Source organism: Cervus canadensis, chromosome 15 (genome assembly GCF_019320065.1).
Source record: "Cervus canadensis isolate Bull #8, Minnesota chromosome 15, ASM1932006v1, whole genome shotgun sequence".
NCBI classification, from domain to species: domain Eukaryota; kingdom Metazoa; phylum Chordata; class Mammalia; order Artiodactyla; family Cervidae; genus Cervus; species Cervus canadensis.
In genome coordinates, this window is record NC_057400.1 from 19,287,219 (window position 1) to 19,304,437 (window position 17,219).

A 17,219-nucleotide genomic window follows, 5' to 3' on the forward strand; every position below is an offset into this window, starting at 1 on the left:
TGGCAACTAACTGTGCAGAAACTACTGTAAGTACTTTATAGACCTTATCTCTTAACGCTCATTATATTCTTTCTGAGTGAGAAATTATTCCCTTTCTGAGGATGAGAAAGATAAGGGCCAGAATACTTGTTCAAGAGCTATAAAATCTAAAAAAAAATTTTTTTTTAATTTGCATTATATCATGTACAGATCTTTTCCTATGTGTCCATTTTGATGAGTTTTGACAGGTATATTCACCTATGTAACAACAGCCCAATCAAGATATAGGATCATTTCCATTACTCAGAAAGTTCTCTTGAAGATTATGCAATTTCTCAGAGACACTTTGGGCATCAGTTTATCTTTGTACAGTTACACCTCCACATTAAAAGGGAGTCGGAAGCTGTTGGAGATAAGCAGTGCGAGAGCAGCAGCATTCATAGCTCATGTAATAGCTGATGAAAAGCCAAATGATAAAGGTTAAAGAAGCAAAAATAGAACCTCAAAAACATATTCAGGCAAATTTAACTGTTCTTCATAGTTCATGAGATTATTACTGTTTTGTAAACTAGTTCTCTTTTTGAATTTTGTATTAGTGCTCGTACACGTTGAACCAATTTATATAGTGCTTTCTATGTACCAGGCACTATATTGGGTGTTGTCTGTATAGTCCCATTCAATATAGCAGTCATTTGAGATATTACCATTTATTATTCCCAATTTACAAACAAGAAAATTGAGACCCAGAGAACTTACACAGTTGCAGGATTTGTACCCAAGTCTAAAATCAGAAACCAAATTCTTAACCCTGATGGTGTTCTGTGGATCATTCTATAATACTAAATGCTACCTGGTACTTTGATTTTTAGGAGGCAACAAATTATGTGCTGTCTAGCAAATATGTAATACTTTTCCAGTAGTTGACTTCAAATCTAGTCATTATGTCTTTTTCTTAGTATATGCCATCTTATACAATAGGCAGTGGTTATGTAAAGTTGAAAATAGAATCATCTCAAGGAGTTCTGCATGTTTGATGAATTGAAAAACCATAGTATTTCCAGTTAAGAATCCTGGATTCAATTTCTGAGTTACTTTTTTGTCTTTTGGGTTTTTTTTGGTTTTTTTTTTTTTAACTCTGTGACCTTAGATCATATTACTTCTGTTTTTCAGTTTCTCTGTAGAGAAGTAGCTACTTCATTTAGTTGTTTAAAGGATCAAATGAGATAATATGTGTAAGAGTAAAATTCTAAACTATGAAATAAAATCTTATGGATTACTATACTAATAACTACATTTGATTAATTCTGTATGCAAGGCAATGGTTATGAAAGTGCTTAGGTAGTAGCTAAGGAATTATTCATTTTGCTGAAGAAAATGGTATGGGGGTAAAGTGTTTGGTTAGTAAATGTTTTACAGAAGTGGCAATTAAGGTGGACAGATTAAAACACTGTTGGTGCTTAAAGAAGAAATATGGTTAATTTATCTGTCGTTTGTTCATTGAGATAGCTTCTCTCGCATTTGAGAAAGAAGTGTTGTTATAATTTGTAAATTAGAGCCCTGATAAAGGCTTTACCTGAAGGGCCTTGTGAGATCTAGTTCATATTCTGTCTTCCTTCCTTGTTTCCACAGACCTTAGCTCAGTGCAGAGCACAAGTCAGTGATTGGCGAGGGGCTGAGAGAAATAGACTACAAAGAAACAAATGAATGAGTAAAAACAAAAAAATACTAGGGTAGTGGTCTCGCAGCTTGCCATACTGAGTCATCTCCTGACTGCTAGTTTTGCCCTTTTTTGGTTCACCACAGTTTATATATCACTATAATTTAAAATCTTACTTCATGAAGTTTAATGAACATAGTTATAAAGTGCCATGCTAAGCATTTAAATAAGGCTGATTTTTTTAAAATCCCAATACTGTCTTTATAAGATTTCTGGAAATAGCCTCCTTTTAAAAAGTGAAATTATGTGCTTCATATATTTTTAAGGGAATATGGCCATTAACACAGATCTATCTAGGCTTATAATTTTCTTACTGTGCCTTGTATATAAGTTATTTACATAAGTAATAAGAAAACAAATGAGCTTGTAGCAACTAGCATGACATACAAATCTAGTTGTTTTTAAATGATGATTTTTTTTTTTAAATGGTTGCCCAAGAAAAAGCCACAGGAAAAAAAAAAAAAGCCAAAGAAATTGCCACAGAAAAAGCAATCAGGTTTTGAAGTGATTGGTAGTTTATTTTTTCCCCAAGAACGTCATTGCGCTGCGAGGAGATCATGTAGTGATACCGAGCACCTCTTAGTCTGCAGTGTATGAGTCTTCCTGTATAAGCTTATGGTAAAGCTGGATCAGATTCAGTGATTCTTGCCCTGAATGCTTTGTTTAGCCAGAAGCTCAGTGCTGTGCAGGAGCATGTGTGATCTGAAGCTAAAAGGGGCTCAGGGTAGAATCCAGATCTCTCAACACAGACTCCAGGGCTTTTTTCCGTTTTTACCTTTATTAAGATAAGCTATAGTGTGTCTGGGGCTTCCCTGGTAGCTCAGGCTGTAAAGCATCTGCCTGCGTTGCAGGAGACCTGGGTTCGATCCCTGGGTCGGGAAGATCCTCTGGAGAAGGAAACAGCAACCCACTCCAGTATTCTTGCTTGGAGAATTCCATGGACAGAGGATCCTGGTGAGCTACAGTCCATGGGATCGCAAAGAGTTGGACACGACTGAGCGACTTCACTTCACTTCATAGTGTGTCTATGTTGAGAAATGTTAAATGATTTTTTACTTTTAATCCTTTTAAAAAAATGTTAAATCAACAGAAATGGATTTTTGTGGGATTACAGTGTGTGCACACAGGGGTTCCTCTTTTTTTTTTTTTTAAGGAGAACCTTGGTGTTGAATGATAAGGCAACAGTAAGCAGAGGTTTTAAATTCCTGCTTGTGTACCAACCTTCCCCAGCAAGTATTAATGACTTTTAGGATTTACCAAATAGAGAAAGAGTTGGTCTTAAAATGTCTATTTTGTCTGTTCTAATTAAGGTTCCATATATGTATAATTAAAATTCCTTCCTTACTGTTGGTGTTAGAAGATGTTATAGATTTCAAAAGAGGTGCCATAACACTGGAGTAAAACCTTGGGACAAAGAAGGTGAAAACCAGCCTAGTCTCTCAGGATAATACCTAGTTAGAATATTGAGTCTGCCTGTAGCCTGAAGTCTGTGACGACTGAGTCATAAGTGGAGGACAAATGGATAGCTGCAGCAGTGATGATGAGATGAATGTATTATTGGTATTAATAGCTTTCTGGTCTAATCCTCACACTAGAAATGTGGTCCTCAGTGTGAAATTCCTAGATCAGCAGCATCAGCACCACCTGAGACTTGTTAGAAACGTAAATTCTGGGGCCTGACCCAGACCCACTAAAGCATTAACCCTGGGATTGGGGCTCAGTATTCTGCTTTAACAAGTCTTCCAGGTGATTCTCATGCACAATTAAATTTGAGAATCACTGCCCTAGAGAAATATAAAGCTGTGAGTCTACCATTTGTTATTTCGTAAGAGGCTGGAACTACTTATTTGGGCCATATCAAGTTACAGATAGTCTGCTTTTGATTTACAGAAACTTCAAATTACCAAATTCTAAAGAAAAGTCACCTTTTATTTTGGGCAGAGAGTTCAGACTATAAACAACTGCTTCAGTTAGGCCTCTATTAATAGCCAAAATAGGAAAAAGTTAAAGCCCAGGTAAAGTTGACTATGGGGCTTTCCTGGTAGTTCAGATGGTAAAGAATCTGCCTGCAATGCAGGAGACCTGGGGTTTGATCCTTGGATCGAGAAGATCCCTGGAGAAGGAAACGGCTGCCCACTCTAGTGTTCTTGCCAGGAAAACTCCATAGACAGAGCCTGGCAGGCTACAGTCCATGGGGTCACAAAGAATCAGACATGACTGAGCAACTAACACAACAACAACAAAGTAGACTATAAAGTAAAAGGAAGTATTTGCTCAACCCCTGTGGTGGGGAAAGGCGGGGAGTAAGGCCCTGTGTGATTTCATCATCATGAGCTGTAACTCCTGGATGCCAGCACCCTCCTCCCGCTCTCCCCAGCTCTTTCCTCTTATATGGTATGTATAATCAGGACGAAAGAATGGTCTTTCCACCCTTAGCCAGCTTTTTTTTTTTTCTCTTGAGGGTTCAGAATATTTCCATTGCAGTACCCTTCATCACCCCCTGCACCTGTTCCCCAAAGACTGTTACCGGTGTCTAGGTGTGAGGCCGCTGAGTCTAATCACGCTCCTGAGAGTCACAGCTGTTTCTGTTTCAAAGAGAAACCTTTCTCTCCGTGTTATATACACTTTAGTGAACTTGAGTAAATGTGAAATAAACTGGTTTAAGTGATTAGAGCTACAAGATGGCTATTCTCTTTTTGCATCTAGGTTTGAGTTAGCTATTCCATTAATTCCTCAGACCACTTAATTAGTCCCTTCCTTCTTTTTAAAAAATAAACTCTAGGCCTTGCACTGCAGAAATGAAGAGAAAAATCTTCATGGAGATCATAGGTTAGGTAAAAACAAAACTGTGCACATAAAACTCAGGCATAAAAGACAATAAATGAAGAGAGGTGCATGATGGAGGTGGTAGGTACATTTAATGTGAGCTGACTATAACAAAATGTGGTCCCCTGGAGAAGGGAATGGCAAACCACTTCAGTATTCTTCCCTTGAGAACACCATGAACAGTATGAAAAAGCAAAAAGATAGGACACTGAAAGATGAACTCCCCAGGTCGGTAGGTGCCCAATATGCTACTGGAGATCAGTGGAGAAATAACTCCAGAAAGAATGAAGAGATGGAGCCAAAGCAAAAACAACACCCAGTTGTGGATATGACCGGTAATGGAAGCCAGGTCCGGTGCTGTAAAGAGCAATATTGCATAGGAACCTGGAGTGTTAGGTCCATGAAACAAGGCAAATGGGAAGTGATCAAACAGGAGATGATGGCAAGAGTGAACATCGACATTCTAGGAATAAAAGCGAACTAAAATGGACTGGAATGAGTGAATTTAACTCAGATGACGATTATATCTATTACTCTGGGCAGGAATCCCTTAGAAGAAATAGAGTAGCCATCATAGTCAACAAAAGGATCCGAAATGCAGTGCTTGGATGCAGTCTCAAAAACGACAGAATGATCTTTGTTCGTTTGCAAGGCAAACCATTCAGTATCACAGTAATCCAAGTCTATGCCCTGACCAGTAATACTGAAGAAGCTGAACAGTTCTATGAAGATCTATAAGACCTTTTAGAAGTAACATCTAAAATAGATGTCCTTTTCATCACAGGGGACTGGAATGCAAAAGTAGGAAGTCAAGAAACACCTGGAGTAACAGGCAAATTTGGCCGTGGAGTACAGAATGGAGCAGGGCAAAGGCTAATAAGAGTTCTTCCAAGAGAACACACTGGTCATAGCAAACACCCTCTTCCAACAACACAAGAGAAGACTCTACACATGGACATCACCAGATGGTCAACACCGAAATCATATGGATTATATTCTTTGCAGCCAAAGATGGAGAAGCTCTATACAATCAGCAAAAACAAGACCAGGAGCTGACTGTGGCTCAGATCATGAACTCCTTATTGCCAAATTCAGGCATAAATTGAAGAAAGTAGGGAAAACCACTAGACCATTCAGGTATGACCTAAATCAAATCCGTTACAATTATACAGTGGAAGTGAGAAATAGATTTAAGGGACTAGATCTGATAGAGCGCCTGATGAACTATGGAGGGAGGTTCGTGACATTGTACAGGAGACAGTGATCAAGGCCGTCCCCTAAGAAAAAGAAATGCAAAAAAGCAAAATGGCTGGCTGAAGAGGCCTTACAAATAGCTGTGAAAAGAAGAAAAGCCAGAAGCAAAGGAGAAAAGGAAAGATATACCCATTTGAATGCAGAGTTCCAAAGAATAGCAAGGAGAGATAAAGAAAGCCTTCCTCAGTAATCAGTGCAAAGAAATAGAGGAAAACAATAGAATGGGAAAGACTAGAGATCTCTTCAAGAAAATTAGAGATACCAAGGGAACATTTCATGCAAAGATGGGCTCAATAAAGGACAGAAATGGTATGGACCTAACAGAAGCAGAAGATGTTAAGAGGTGGCAAGAATACACAGAAGACCTGTACAAAAAAGATCTTCACAACTCAGATAATCATGATGGTGTGATCACTCACCTAGAGCCAGACATCCTGGAATGTGAAGTCAAGTGGGACTTAGGAGGCATCACTATAAACAAAGCTAGTGGAGGTGATGGAATTCCAGTTGAGCTGTTTCAAATCCTAAAGATGATGGTATGAAAGTGATGCACTCAATATGCCAGCAAATTTGGAAAACTCAGCAGTGGCCACAGGACTGGTAAGGTCAGTTTTCATTCCAATCCCAAAGAAATGCAGTCCCAAAGAACGCTCAAACTACCGCACAGTTGCACTCATCCCACATGCTAGTAAAGTAATGCTCAAAATTCTCCAAGCTAGGCTTCCGCAGTACATGAACCATGAACTTCCAGATGTTCAAGCTGGTTTTAGAAAAGGCAGAGGAACCAGAGATCAAATTGCCAACATCCGTTGGATCATCGAAAAAGCATGAGTGTTCCAGAAAAACATCTGTTTCTACTTTATTGACTACGCCAAAGCCTTTGACTGTGTGGATCATCACAAACTGTGGAAAATTCTGAAATAGATGGGAATACCAGACCACCTGACCTGCCTCTTGAGAAACCTGTATGCAGGTCAGGAAGCAACAGTTAGAACTGGACATGGAACAACAGACTGGTTCCAAATAGGAAAAGGAGTACGTCAAGGCTGCATATTGTCACCCTCCTTATTTAACTTATATGCAGAGTACATCATGTGACATGCCAGGCTGGAGGAATCACAAGCTGGAATGAAGATTTCCGGGAGAAATATCAATAATTTCAGATATGCAGATGACATCACCCTTATGGTAGAAAGTGAAGAAGAGCCAAAGAGCCTCTTGATGAAAGTGAAAGGGGAGAGTGAAAAAGTTGGCTTAAAGCTCAACATTCAGAAAAGTAAGATCATGGCATCCAGTCCCAGCACTTCATGGCGAATAGATGGGAAACAGTGGCAGACTTAATTTTTGGGGCTCCAAAATCACTGCAGATGGTGACTGCATCCATGAAATTAAAAGATGCTTACTCCTTGGAAGAACAGTTACGACCAACCTAGAGAGCATGTTAAAAAGCAGAGACATTGCTTTGCCAACAAAGGTCTCTCTAGTCCAGGCTATGGTTTTTCCAGTAGTCATATATGGATGTGAGAGTTGGACCATAAAGAAAGCTGAGCGCTTAAGAATCGGTGCTTTTGGACTGTGGTGTTGGAGAAGACTCTTGAGAGTCCCTTGGACTGCACGGAGATCCAGCCTGTCTATCCTAAAGGAAATGAGTCCTGAATATTCATTTGAAGGACTGATGTTGAAGCTGAAACTCCAATACTTTGACCACCTGATGTGAAGAACTGAGTCATTTGAAAAGACCCTGATGCTGGGAAAGATTGAAGGCAGGAGGAGAAAGGGATGGCAGAGGCTGAGATGGTTGGATGGCATCACCGCTTCAATGGACATCAGTTTGAGTGAACTGTGGGAGTTGTTGATGGACAGGGAGGCCTGGCGTGCTGCAGTCCATGGGGTCTCAAAGAGTAGTACACCACTGAGAGGGTGAACTGAACTGCCTATGGCAAACCAATTCCAGTTTTCTAAATGCGCATGTCATGTTAAATACTCCCCCCCCCAGCTATATATACTTCTTAAAAGTAAAGGTCATGATTATATTGAGGTTCATTTTATATTAAGAGTAAAAGGAATAGGAAGCTACCTTCCCACTCCCAGTTTCACTTCCTACTGTGCCTGCTTTTTGTCTAGGCAGTGTTGCCTACCTCCCTCTCTTCAGTCTTTCAGTCATTATTCACTGTTAGTTTTACATCATCAAGGTGTTTGCATTTTTTTCTGTAACTGTAATTTCTCTTACTTTATTTACAGGCCAGTTCTAAAACTTTTAAACCCAAGTATTTATAATGTGATAATATAAATATTTACTGTAGAACACAGTTGAATGGCCTCAGAATGAAATGAAATCCTGTATACAATGGAAAATTTTCTGAATATCAAATTAATTCTAGTGGATTCTCCTAGTTTTGTTGTTTTTTTTTCTTTTTCAGTTTCCTTCTCTTCCAAGACCTATTCAATTCTATTGTCTTTTCAGTCCCTTGATTTTTTTCTTTAGATTCCTTTTTCATTTGGTTAGCGCTGTGGTCCTCAAAAGAAGCATCCACATAAAGGGATTTCACAAGATCATTTTAGGAGGTATCAAGTATATTAAGAATTAAATAATTTGGTTTTTTTCTAGTTATTTTTAATTCTATATGCTTTGTACATAAAGATATTAGTACAATAATATGTTAATTTAGAAATAGACATGTGTGCTGAGAGCATTTTTTTTTTTTTACTCACCAAATCATGTCATACAAAAATGGAGTTCATTGAGTAATTTTCAAAATAGAATGGCAAACTTCAAGTATTTGCTGTCTGAAAATGTGCTTTATTCAGCTTGTGAGTGATGGCTACACTTCACTGCAGTGGCTTCTCCTGTCCCAGAGCACGGCTCTAGGCACATGGGCTCAGTGGTTGTAGTTTGCAAGCCCTGGGGTATAGGCTCAGTAGGTACAGCACACAGGCTTTTGCCATGTATCATGTGGAATCCTCTCAGACCAGGGATCTAACCTAATTCCCCTGCTTTGACAGATGGATTCTTACCCGCTGGACCACCAGGGAAGCCCTATTTCTGTTTTTATCCCCTTGAGGAGCACCTGTTGGGTCTCTTGTTGAAATATTGGATCTCTTCTCTCTGATCTCCAGCTTCCTAACTTCTCTTATTTCCTATATTCTTTGCGGTTTTAGTTTGTCTGTTCAAGGGTAGTCTTTATCAAGAATAGTTTCCGTCAATTGTAACATTTTATTGTTTATCTTGCCCATTGAATTTATTTTATCATTTACATTTTTAATTAACAACAGTTATTGTTTTCTGATCAGTTTTTCAAAGACGCTTATTCTTGTTTTATTTAAGTGTACCATTCTGTCTCCTAAATTGTCTCCATTTCTACCATGGTTATTTTGTTTTATTATCTACCTCGAACGTCTCAAAATTTCTGATCTACCAATATCATCCTTATTTTCCAGTCCTGTTATGACTTCATTGTTTTGTAAAAATTTGTTTTCATCTCATTGGAATGTTGGGAAATAAAAGAGACAGGTAAGTGTGCTCACTTCACTGTCTTAAACTGTGCACTGTTTTCAGAGTTCCATTTTGGCTGTAGTACATGATCCAGATGTCTAGAAATTAGAAAGTTGATAAAAAGGCCATTTATGTATCATATGAGTTTGGAAGAGAGTATGAATCACCTTTGCTTTGTCTTTTCATTTCTTTGGTTTTGTGTGTGTGTGTGTTTTCTGTTAGTAACATGCTGGAAAGGTTGTCTATAGGAATTTAGTATAAGTTTAGGCTTTAATCCAGGCAGCCAGGCAGGCATTGCCAAATTTTAGCATTATAATCCTGGGCAAATTATGTAAACCTTTTTGTACTGTGTTTTACTCGCCCGTAACATTGGCAGAAGCAGTGATTACCCTCCTCATAGAGTTATTTTGGGAGTCAAATTAGGCAAATACTTAAGCCTGGCATATATCAAGAGAAAACCTTTACAAAATATTTATTCTTGATATTATTAGATTGCTTCTATTCAGGAAAAAGTTACACATTTTAGATAGCCCTTTCTACAAAGTTGGCTATGAAGTGGATTATTATAAAATAAATTTTCACAATGATTCTCTGTATCATACTGAAAATGCATTTGCAGAGAAAACTTCCTCTGATCCATGAGCTATTCCCTCTTAGTAAGCACCTACTGGAATAGTAGTAGGATCTTTACATGATTAGGCACATAAGGAGCTAATAGTTAAACATTCAACTAATTGTATCATTTTTCTGTGTGTATACTTCTCTAAAGCTATAATAAAAATGTATATTCTTCTGGTCGTCTTGACTATGTTGATAATTCCACTTCCTTCCCTACTCCCAAACTCTTTAAGTTGTCCAAAAACCCAGTTTCTTATTGTGACTTACATGAATCCCCTTTATCATTGACTTGTCTGTTTTCTAAACTACAAACCTTGGTATCATCCATAATTCCTCAAAACCTTATCATTTATACCTCTGCTCTTCTGACTTCTTAAATCTTAAGTTAGTTTTGCCTGTTTAAAGCTTAGAATGGATTTATACAGCATGTTTGACTTTAGGAGATTCATGAGATTGATTCAGGCTGCATGTTGTAATAGTTCATTCTCATTGCTGTATAATATTTCACTATATGAATGTACCGCAGTTTATCCATTCTATTACTTATGAACATTTGGGTAGTTTCAGCTTTTGGCAGTCACAAGTGCTTTATTGCTTTGTCTGTATTTATATCTGGGGCCAATCTATAAACTGTCCTGTACGTATATTTTGAAGAACATGTGAGTGTATGCTTTTGGCTGTGTACCTAGGAGTGGACTTGATGGGTTTCAACGTATTTAGTTATTTAGCTTTAATATTGCAGTTTTCCAAAGTAGCCACTAAGTAAAAACAGGACTATATATGGTTTTTTCTTTCACATTGTATGCCAGTTTTAGGAAGTGATGTTCTTCAGGTGATTCTCTCATTTTATTTAAATTATCAACTAAGTTGGTAGTTAAGTTGGTGTAACATTTTCATGATAGCTTCATTATCTTTTAGAGCATTATTTTTAGTGTTGTAAATTTGGTTCTGCCTCTTTTGTTGGTTAGTCTAACTAAATCTGTCAATGTTACTATTTTCTTCTAAGACCCAGCTTTTGGCTTTGTATTTTTTTCTCTTGTACATTTTTTCCTAAGTCACTGGTTCCTGTTCATATCTCTGTTATTCCTTCTACATTCTTTGGGTTTTTACTTACTTTTTTGTAGCTTTTTTAGATAGAAGCTTAAGTCATTGATTTTCAGCCTGCCTTTTCTGATATGTGCACAAAAGGTGTAAATTTCCTGAATATTATAGCTACATCTTTAAAAAGTTTGGACATTTCTTATCGTTAATATTCAGTTCAAAATGTTTTCTAATTCTCATTGTGATTTCTTTCTTAACCCATAAATTTAGAAAAGTTTTTTAAATTTTTAGAGATGTAGGTATTTTCTAGTTATCTTTGCCTTACTGATTTTTAACTTAATCCCACTGCAATTAAGGTTTATACTCTCAATGATTTCAGTGACCAGTATTTGCAAGACTTTCTTTATCCTGCAGTAATATGGTCAGTTTTGGTAAATGTTTCCTGTGCTATTGAAAGTAAATTTCATTCTTTTGCTGTTGAGTGTTATGTCTTGCTGCTTGCCTCTTGCCTTTTTCCATCCCTTCCACCCTTCATATATACATATATATATTTATGTTTACATATGTATATATGTCATTAAGATTGTTCTTTCAGAAGTGAATTAAAGTTTCCCACTGTGATTATTTTTGAATCAATCATACTGCATACAGACAATTTAGAATTGTTTTCATGATTGATCTTTTTTCACATTTTATTTTCCTTTTTATGTCTCCTAATGCTTCTTGCTTTAAAATCTCTTTTATCTGATCTTAATATAGCTGTACCTGATGTAAGTTATATATTTTCTCATTCTTTTTAGCCTAGATCTTTTTATACACTGACACAGGCACAACTTTTATTGCATTTTGCTTTATTGTATTTCACAGATAATGTGGGGTGTGTTTTTTTGGGGTGGTTTTTTTTTTTGGTTTTGTTGTTTTTACAAATTGAAGGTTCATGGCAACCTGGTTTTGATAGATGATGGTTAGCATTTTTAGCAAGAAAATATATTTTAATTAATGTATGGACATTTTTTTAAACCAAATACTACTACGCATTTAGTAAGCTACAATATAGTATAAACATAACTTAGATGCACTGGGAAAGAAAAAAATTCCTGTCAGTCACTTGTGTTATTCACTTTATTGCAGTGGTCTAGAATCCTCAATATCTCTGAGGGATGCCTATATTGAAGTCTTCTCCAAACAGCAAATACAGTTGACTCCTGAACAAAATGGAGATTAGGGGCACCAACCTCCTAAGCAATTGAAAATTCTCATGTAACTTTATAGTCAGCCCTCCATATGTAGTTCCTCCATATCTATGGTTCTGAATCTGAGGCAAAGCCTGGATTCTTACTATACATTGTGGCTAGACTCAGTAAATATTCTTAGAAAAAAAGTATCTGTAGACTTGTCAGCTTGGGTTCAGATTATTCCCTCTTCTCTGGAGTCTTGGGACCCTCTGTACTGATTGCTTGAGTAGCTCTTAAATGCCTCTAAATAGATAGTTACTTTATTTTTATCCAGGTTTTTCTGCTACACAGTGTAACTTAGTTCTCTTGCCAGCTATTTTGTCATACTCAGAGGTAGAGGACCCCATGATAGCCTCTAAGTACTTTTTGTATACATTAATTGTCTTGGTTATTACCAGTCTTAACCACCACTGCCTAAATTATCTTCAGCTGTCACCTGTGAAGTTTTTTTTGCTATGTGTCTGTTCTAGTAATCACATTATGCTGAGTGTAAGTACTTTATATATTTATGTATGTATATATAAAATTTCATGTTATCTACTCACCAACCATTGGGAAATGAGGTACTATAATCTTGTAATAGGTAGAAGGAAGAACCAGTATCTGTAAGATTACAGAATTCATGACAAAGCAATGATTCACATTGTTCTTAGTGTAGAACTCCTGCTGTTAAAATCTCTGCTGTAGTTTGTGGTCTTCTGTAATTTGTTTGCTTCCTTTAGAACGCAGCTCAGGGACCACATCCTCCTGTCCTGAAGGTGCTCCATTATTACTCTGTACCTTCCTCTATCATATTACCATATTGAAAGTAATCACACATGTACCTGTCTCTCCTACTGTGTTATAGTCTTCTCCAAAACAAGGACTACATGTTGTTCATCTTTGTAGTACTTCCAAGTTCTACAACTAATTCCATTAGTCTGGAAGCTTGGTAGCTAACACACTTACGAATACTATACAGTTGTTGAAAATGACTCTTAGTTTTTAAAAATGATCTAAATAAAGTACTTTATTCTCTGATAGTGGCTAATTTAGTCTCCATAGTTATAGAAGAGACTAATTTCATGTGACTTGCTTTGTGATAAGTGCTTTATTGTGGTGGTGTGGAACTGAATCCTTAATATCTTGAGCTATGCCTATATATGCTAGTTAAAGTGAGTTCCTTTAAGGCATATGCTTATCTTTTCCCATAGTTGTTAATACTTGTCCCAAGATAAATGTCTAGGGTGAATCTGACCAAAAGAAGTTTCCCTTGATACTAGCTATAAAATTGTCCTAGAAAAGATTTGCCGGTAGCGTTTATATGCTTCCCTGTAGTTTTCCTGGCTGTATGAATTGATAGTTTAAAAGAATCTTGGACTATACTGTAGTGGAAAATGGTATAGGTTTTTTTTTTTTTAATACGTTACTGATTACAAATGTATTACAAATTATAAATTCAACTCTCCCCCACCTCCCACTTTTAGCTATTCTCCTGCAAATTGCTTCTTCATCTTTTCCTGAATTTTTTGAAATAATTCTTAGTTGACAATCGTCTAATTGGTTCTCATGGACATCAAATAACACATAGGCGTTTTTATACTTTTAAAATTAGTAGCTTATTATTATCATCATTTCCTTTCCTTTTTACCAGAAATTTTACCATAAAAAAATGAGAAGGGAGGTTATTAACATGCTACATATATTCCCACAAGAAATGTATGAGAGTGCCAATCCTTAAACTCTTACCAATTTTTTTTGGATTATTACAATAATGCTGGGTTAAAACATGGCTTCTTAATTTAGTTTTAATTTATACTACTATAATTATGAGTGAAGTTCTTTTTCTGTGAATTAATTTGTATTCTTTTTTCTTTCTAATTTTTAGGAAATCATTAAATATTAGGGAAATTACCCCGTTTGTGTGCTCTGTGCATTGCAAATACTTTTGTTGGTTTGTTGATTTCAAGATTGGTCATGGTGGCTTATTAGCTTGCTTCAGAATCACTGGCAAAAATATTGACTAGGATCAGGCTCTTTTCACATGGGTAAGTCAATAATCATTGCCCTTTTGGTACATTTATTAACTGTGAGTTTTCTTAGAAATATCTAACTCATATTTCTCCTCCTGTTTCTACCTTCAGCCCAATAGACGACAGTGGTAATACTAGAATGGGGTTAGCCAGGAAAATCAGAGCTTTGCAGCCAGATGAGGTGGACTTGATCTGGGGCCAGGAGGGGGTGGGAAGACCATGGCTTTGTCAACTAAAAGTAGCAAACTTGGTTTGAAAGAAAGGGGAAAGCCTGCAGCTTTGCAAACCAGGCCAAAAAAAAAAAAAGAATAAAAAGCCAAACATGTATCAGCAGCAACTACACAATATGGTAGATATAAATACTGCAGTGAAATCCTAGCAAGTTACTAAGAAGGAAACAGCCATGCATAGAAAAATAAATCATAATGCAGAGTTGCTGCAGTCCAGCTTTCAGCCAAGTATTATGAGATGTGCAGAGAAACAGGAAACCATGATACATATTCAGGGAAAAAGGCAGAAGCCAGACATAAAACTACACGTTGTATAATTCTATTTACATAGAATTTCTAGGTAACATATAACTATGGGGAGCACATCAGTGGTTCCCTAAATTTGGGGGTGGAAAGGACTTTTGGGGATACTGGAAGTACTCTAAAACTATATGAATGCATAGCTATATAACTAAACTCACTAAAAATCATTGATCTGTACATTTAAAATGAGTGAATTTTGTGATATGTAAATTATACCACAATACAACTGTTTAAATGTGAAAGGGTAACCAACATCTTTAAAACAACAGTATTGTTATTAGTGATCTCAGCTCCCTGTTGTGACTGTCAGTCTGCTGTTCTATTTTCAAACGTAAATAACCAATTGTAGTTTATAAAAGTAATTGAAGACAACAACTGGGGGTACTTCATTAAGAGAAGTACCTAATTTTTATGTAGAAGTGAATAACTGTTAAAGTGACAGTGTACAATACTCTTAAATTGTGTATTCACTTTTCTTTGAGGCACTCTTACTACCTCCAGCCATTTATCTCCTCTCTTCTTGCTTCATTAAGGAGCATCTTCTTCACCTTCACTCTTCTTCACCTCTCCTTTAATGGTCGTTGTGACTTACAAGTGCTCCTCATAGAACATTCCCAGTGTTACCATCCTGACTTTCTTGTCTGGCTACTTTGCTGGTTCCCTAGTTTATTGCATTGCGCTGCAAGTACTTGATCTGATAGGAACTCTTCCGTATGTGAGGAACTTACATAAATAACATTTGGGTCAGTATATTAGTATAGATAGCATTATTGAAAGGGGAAATAATTTAATCATAAAGGAATAAAAACCTGACATAGTGTACAATCTTTCTGCTACAGCCCCTTTCTCCTTAGAACTCTGTAATAATTAATCCTGTTTTCTATATGTATTTAACAATGAGAAGAAGAATGGGGCCATCTTGATTCTTGTTCCTTTAATGGAACATGATACTCAGAGCAAATATTTTCTTCTGCATTTTGAATGAAATCTTTCCCTTTTTCCCTTTAGTAGTTTCTTCTTATAGGACTCATATAGTTTTCTTTGCTCATTAATTATTCTTAAATGAAAAAGAGTTCTCTAGACTTCAATCTTTGTACTAGAATGTAATCTTGAAACCATCCATACCCCTGAAAGTATAATAATTATGTATATCTTTTGGATTTTGCTTCTTTATTTTATAGACTTTTCCAAATTGGAAAGCATCATCTAGTTACTAATGTCCTGGCCAGGTTATGATGATTAATTGTGTGTCCAAATGGATATAGTTCAAGAACAGCTAATTGGGAAGAAATTTTATGATACAATTGATATTATCTGGTAGGAAATACTGATATGGACAAAGTCTTATCAGAGAACCTGTGTGTCTGAGATAGAGGTAGAGTTCTGTGAAATATAATTCTTCAGCATTGCCTGTTAGGTCTGATCTTTGTTTATAGTTGATCAAAGCTTTGGGCTCTGACAGATGAGTAAGTGATATTTGTAGTTTCCAGGGCTGTTCTAACTTTCTAACCCTTTTGATTTTCACATATATGTCAATAGAAAGGTGAAGGAAAGTGAATCAGATAATCATTGCTGTCAGTAAGTTTCCATGTTATTTTGTGATTTTTATGGTTATGATCTTGCTATTACAGTATTTTATTTTTGATTTGTGATCATTTAAGTATGCCTTTGTAAAATAGCTTCTGTAAGTATTAACTTCATTTAGATTCAAGTATTACATGGCATAAAGGCTTATGATTTATTTCTTAAAAAATTATTTTTCATTAATTTAAATGAAATCGTCACATTTCCTCATAATGTAATTTGAGAAAGTAGTTGTTTTATGACCGTTTAAATAACTTCTTCCCTCTTGATTCAGTTAAACTTAGTGATTATTAAATGATACTTCTTTTCTTTGTAGTAAAGTACTCACCTGTGTGGGATATTGCATACATCTTAGAAGACTGCAATAAAGTGGCAATGTCTCGGGAACCCACCCCACCTCTCTCTGGAGATATGTCTATCGGTCCTATAGCAGAAAGCTGGTGTTATACACAGGTACATTCTATTAAAAAATGCCTCACTTTATGCTAGATATCGTATACTATTTTGAGAATATTATGAAGCACTTTAGCATTGTTATTAGAAGTGTTAGGAGATGAGTCATAGGATGTTCAACATGTGACAAGTCAAGAATATAAAAGTCATCATTGTAAAAGTCCTTTTCTGAATGTTCCAGGTTAAAGTAGTAAAATTTTCCTACATGTGGACCATTAATAACTTCAGTTTTTGTCGAGAAGAAATGGGTGAAGTGTTAAAAAGTTCAACATTCTCATCTAGCCCCAGTGACAAAATGAAATGGTAAGATTTTTGGTTTTTTCAGATATTTGTTTTTGATGTAATCATTAGCACTTTATAGTTTCATTGTTACTGTTTCTAAATGGACATTTGTCAGATTTTATATTTGATTTATAATAAGTTCCTAGTAGTATAGAGAATTGTAAAGAACTGTGAGAATATTGACAGGAGATC

General features: G+C 36.2%; 1 protein-coding gene across 7 annotated transcripts in view; it reads left to right on the forward strand.

The window, feature by feature from the left end:
- Nucleotides 1–17,219, forward strand: part of SPOPL (speckle type BTB/POZ protein like) — a 51,227-nt gene that overhangs the window by 13,629 nt on the left and 20,379 nt on the right. For 3 of the 7 annotated variants that reach the window (XM_043487591.1, XM_043487587.1, XM_043487590.1), the window contains exons 2-4: nt 14,031–14,190; nt 16,609–16,745; nt 16,927–17,048. In XM_043487591.1, the coding sequence (XP_043343526.1) occupies nt 14,187–14,190; nt 16,609–16,745; nt 16,927–17,048 (263 nt within the window). In that variant the 5' untranslated portion in view covers nt 14,031–14,186. Of the gene's footprint in view, nt 1–9,214; nt 9,288–14,030; nt 14,191–16,608; nt 16,746–16,926; nt 17,049–17,219 lie in introns of those variants that run through there. The other 4 variants (XM_043487593.1, XM_043487594.1, XM_043487589.1 and 1 more) reach the window with 3 other exon arrangements.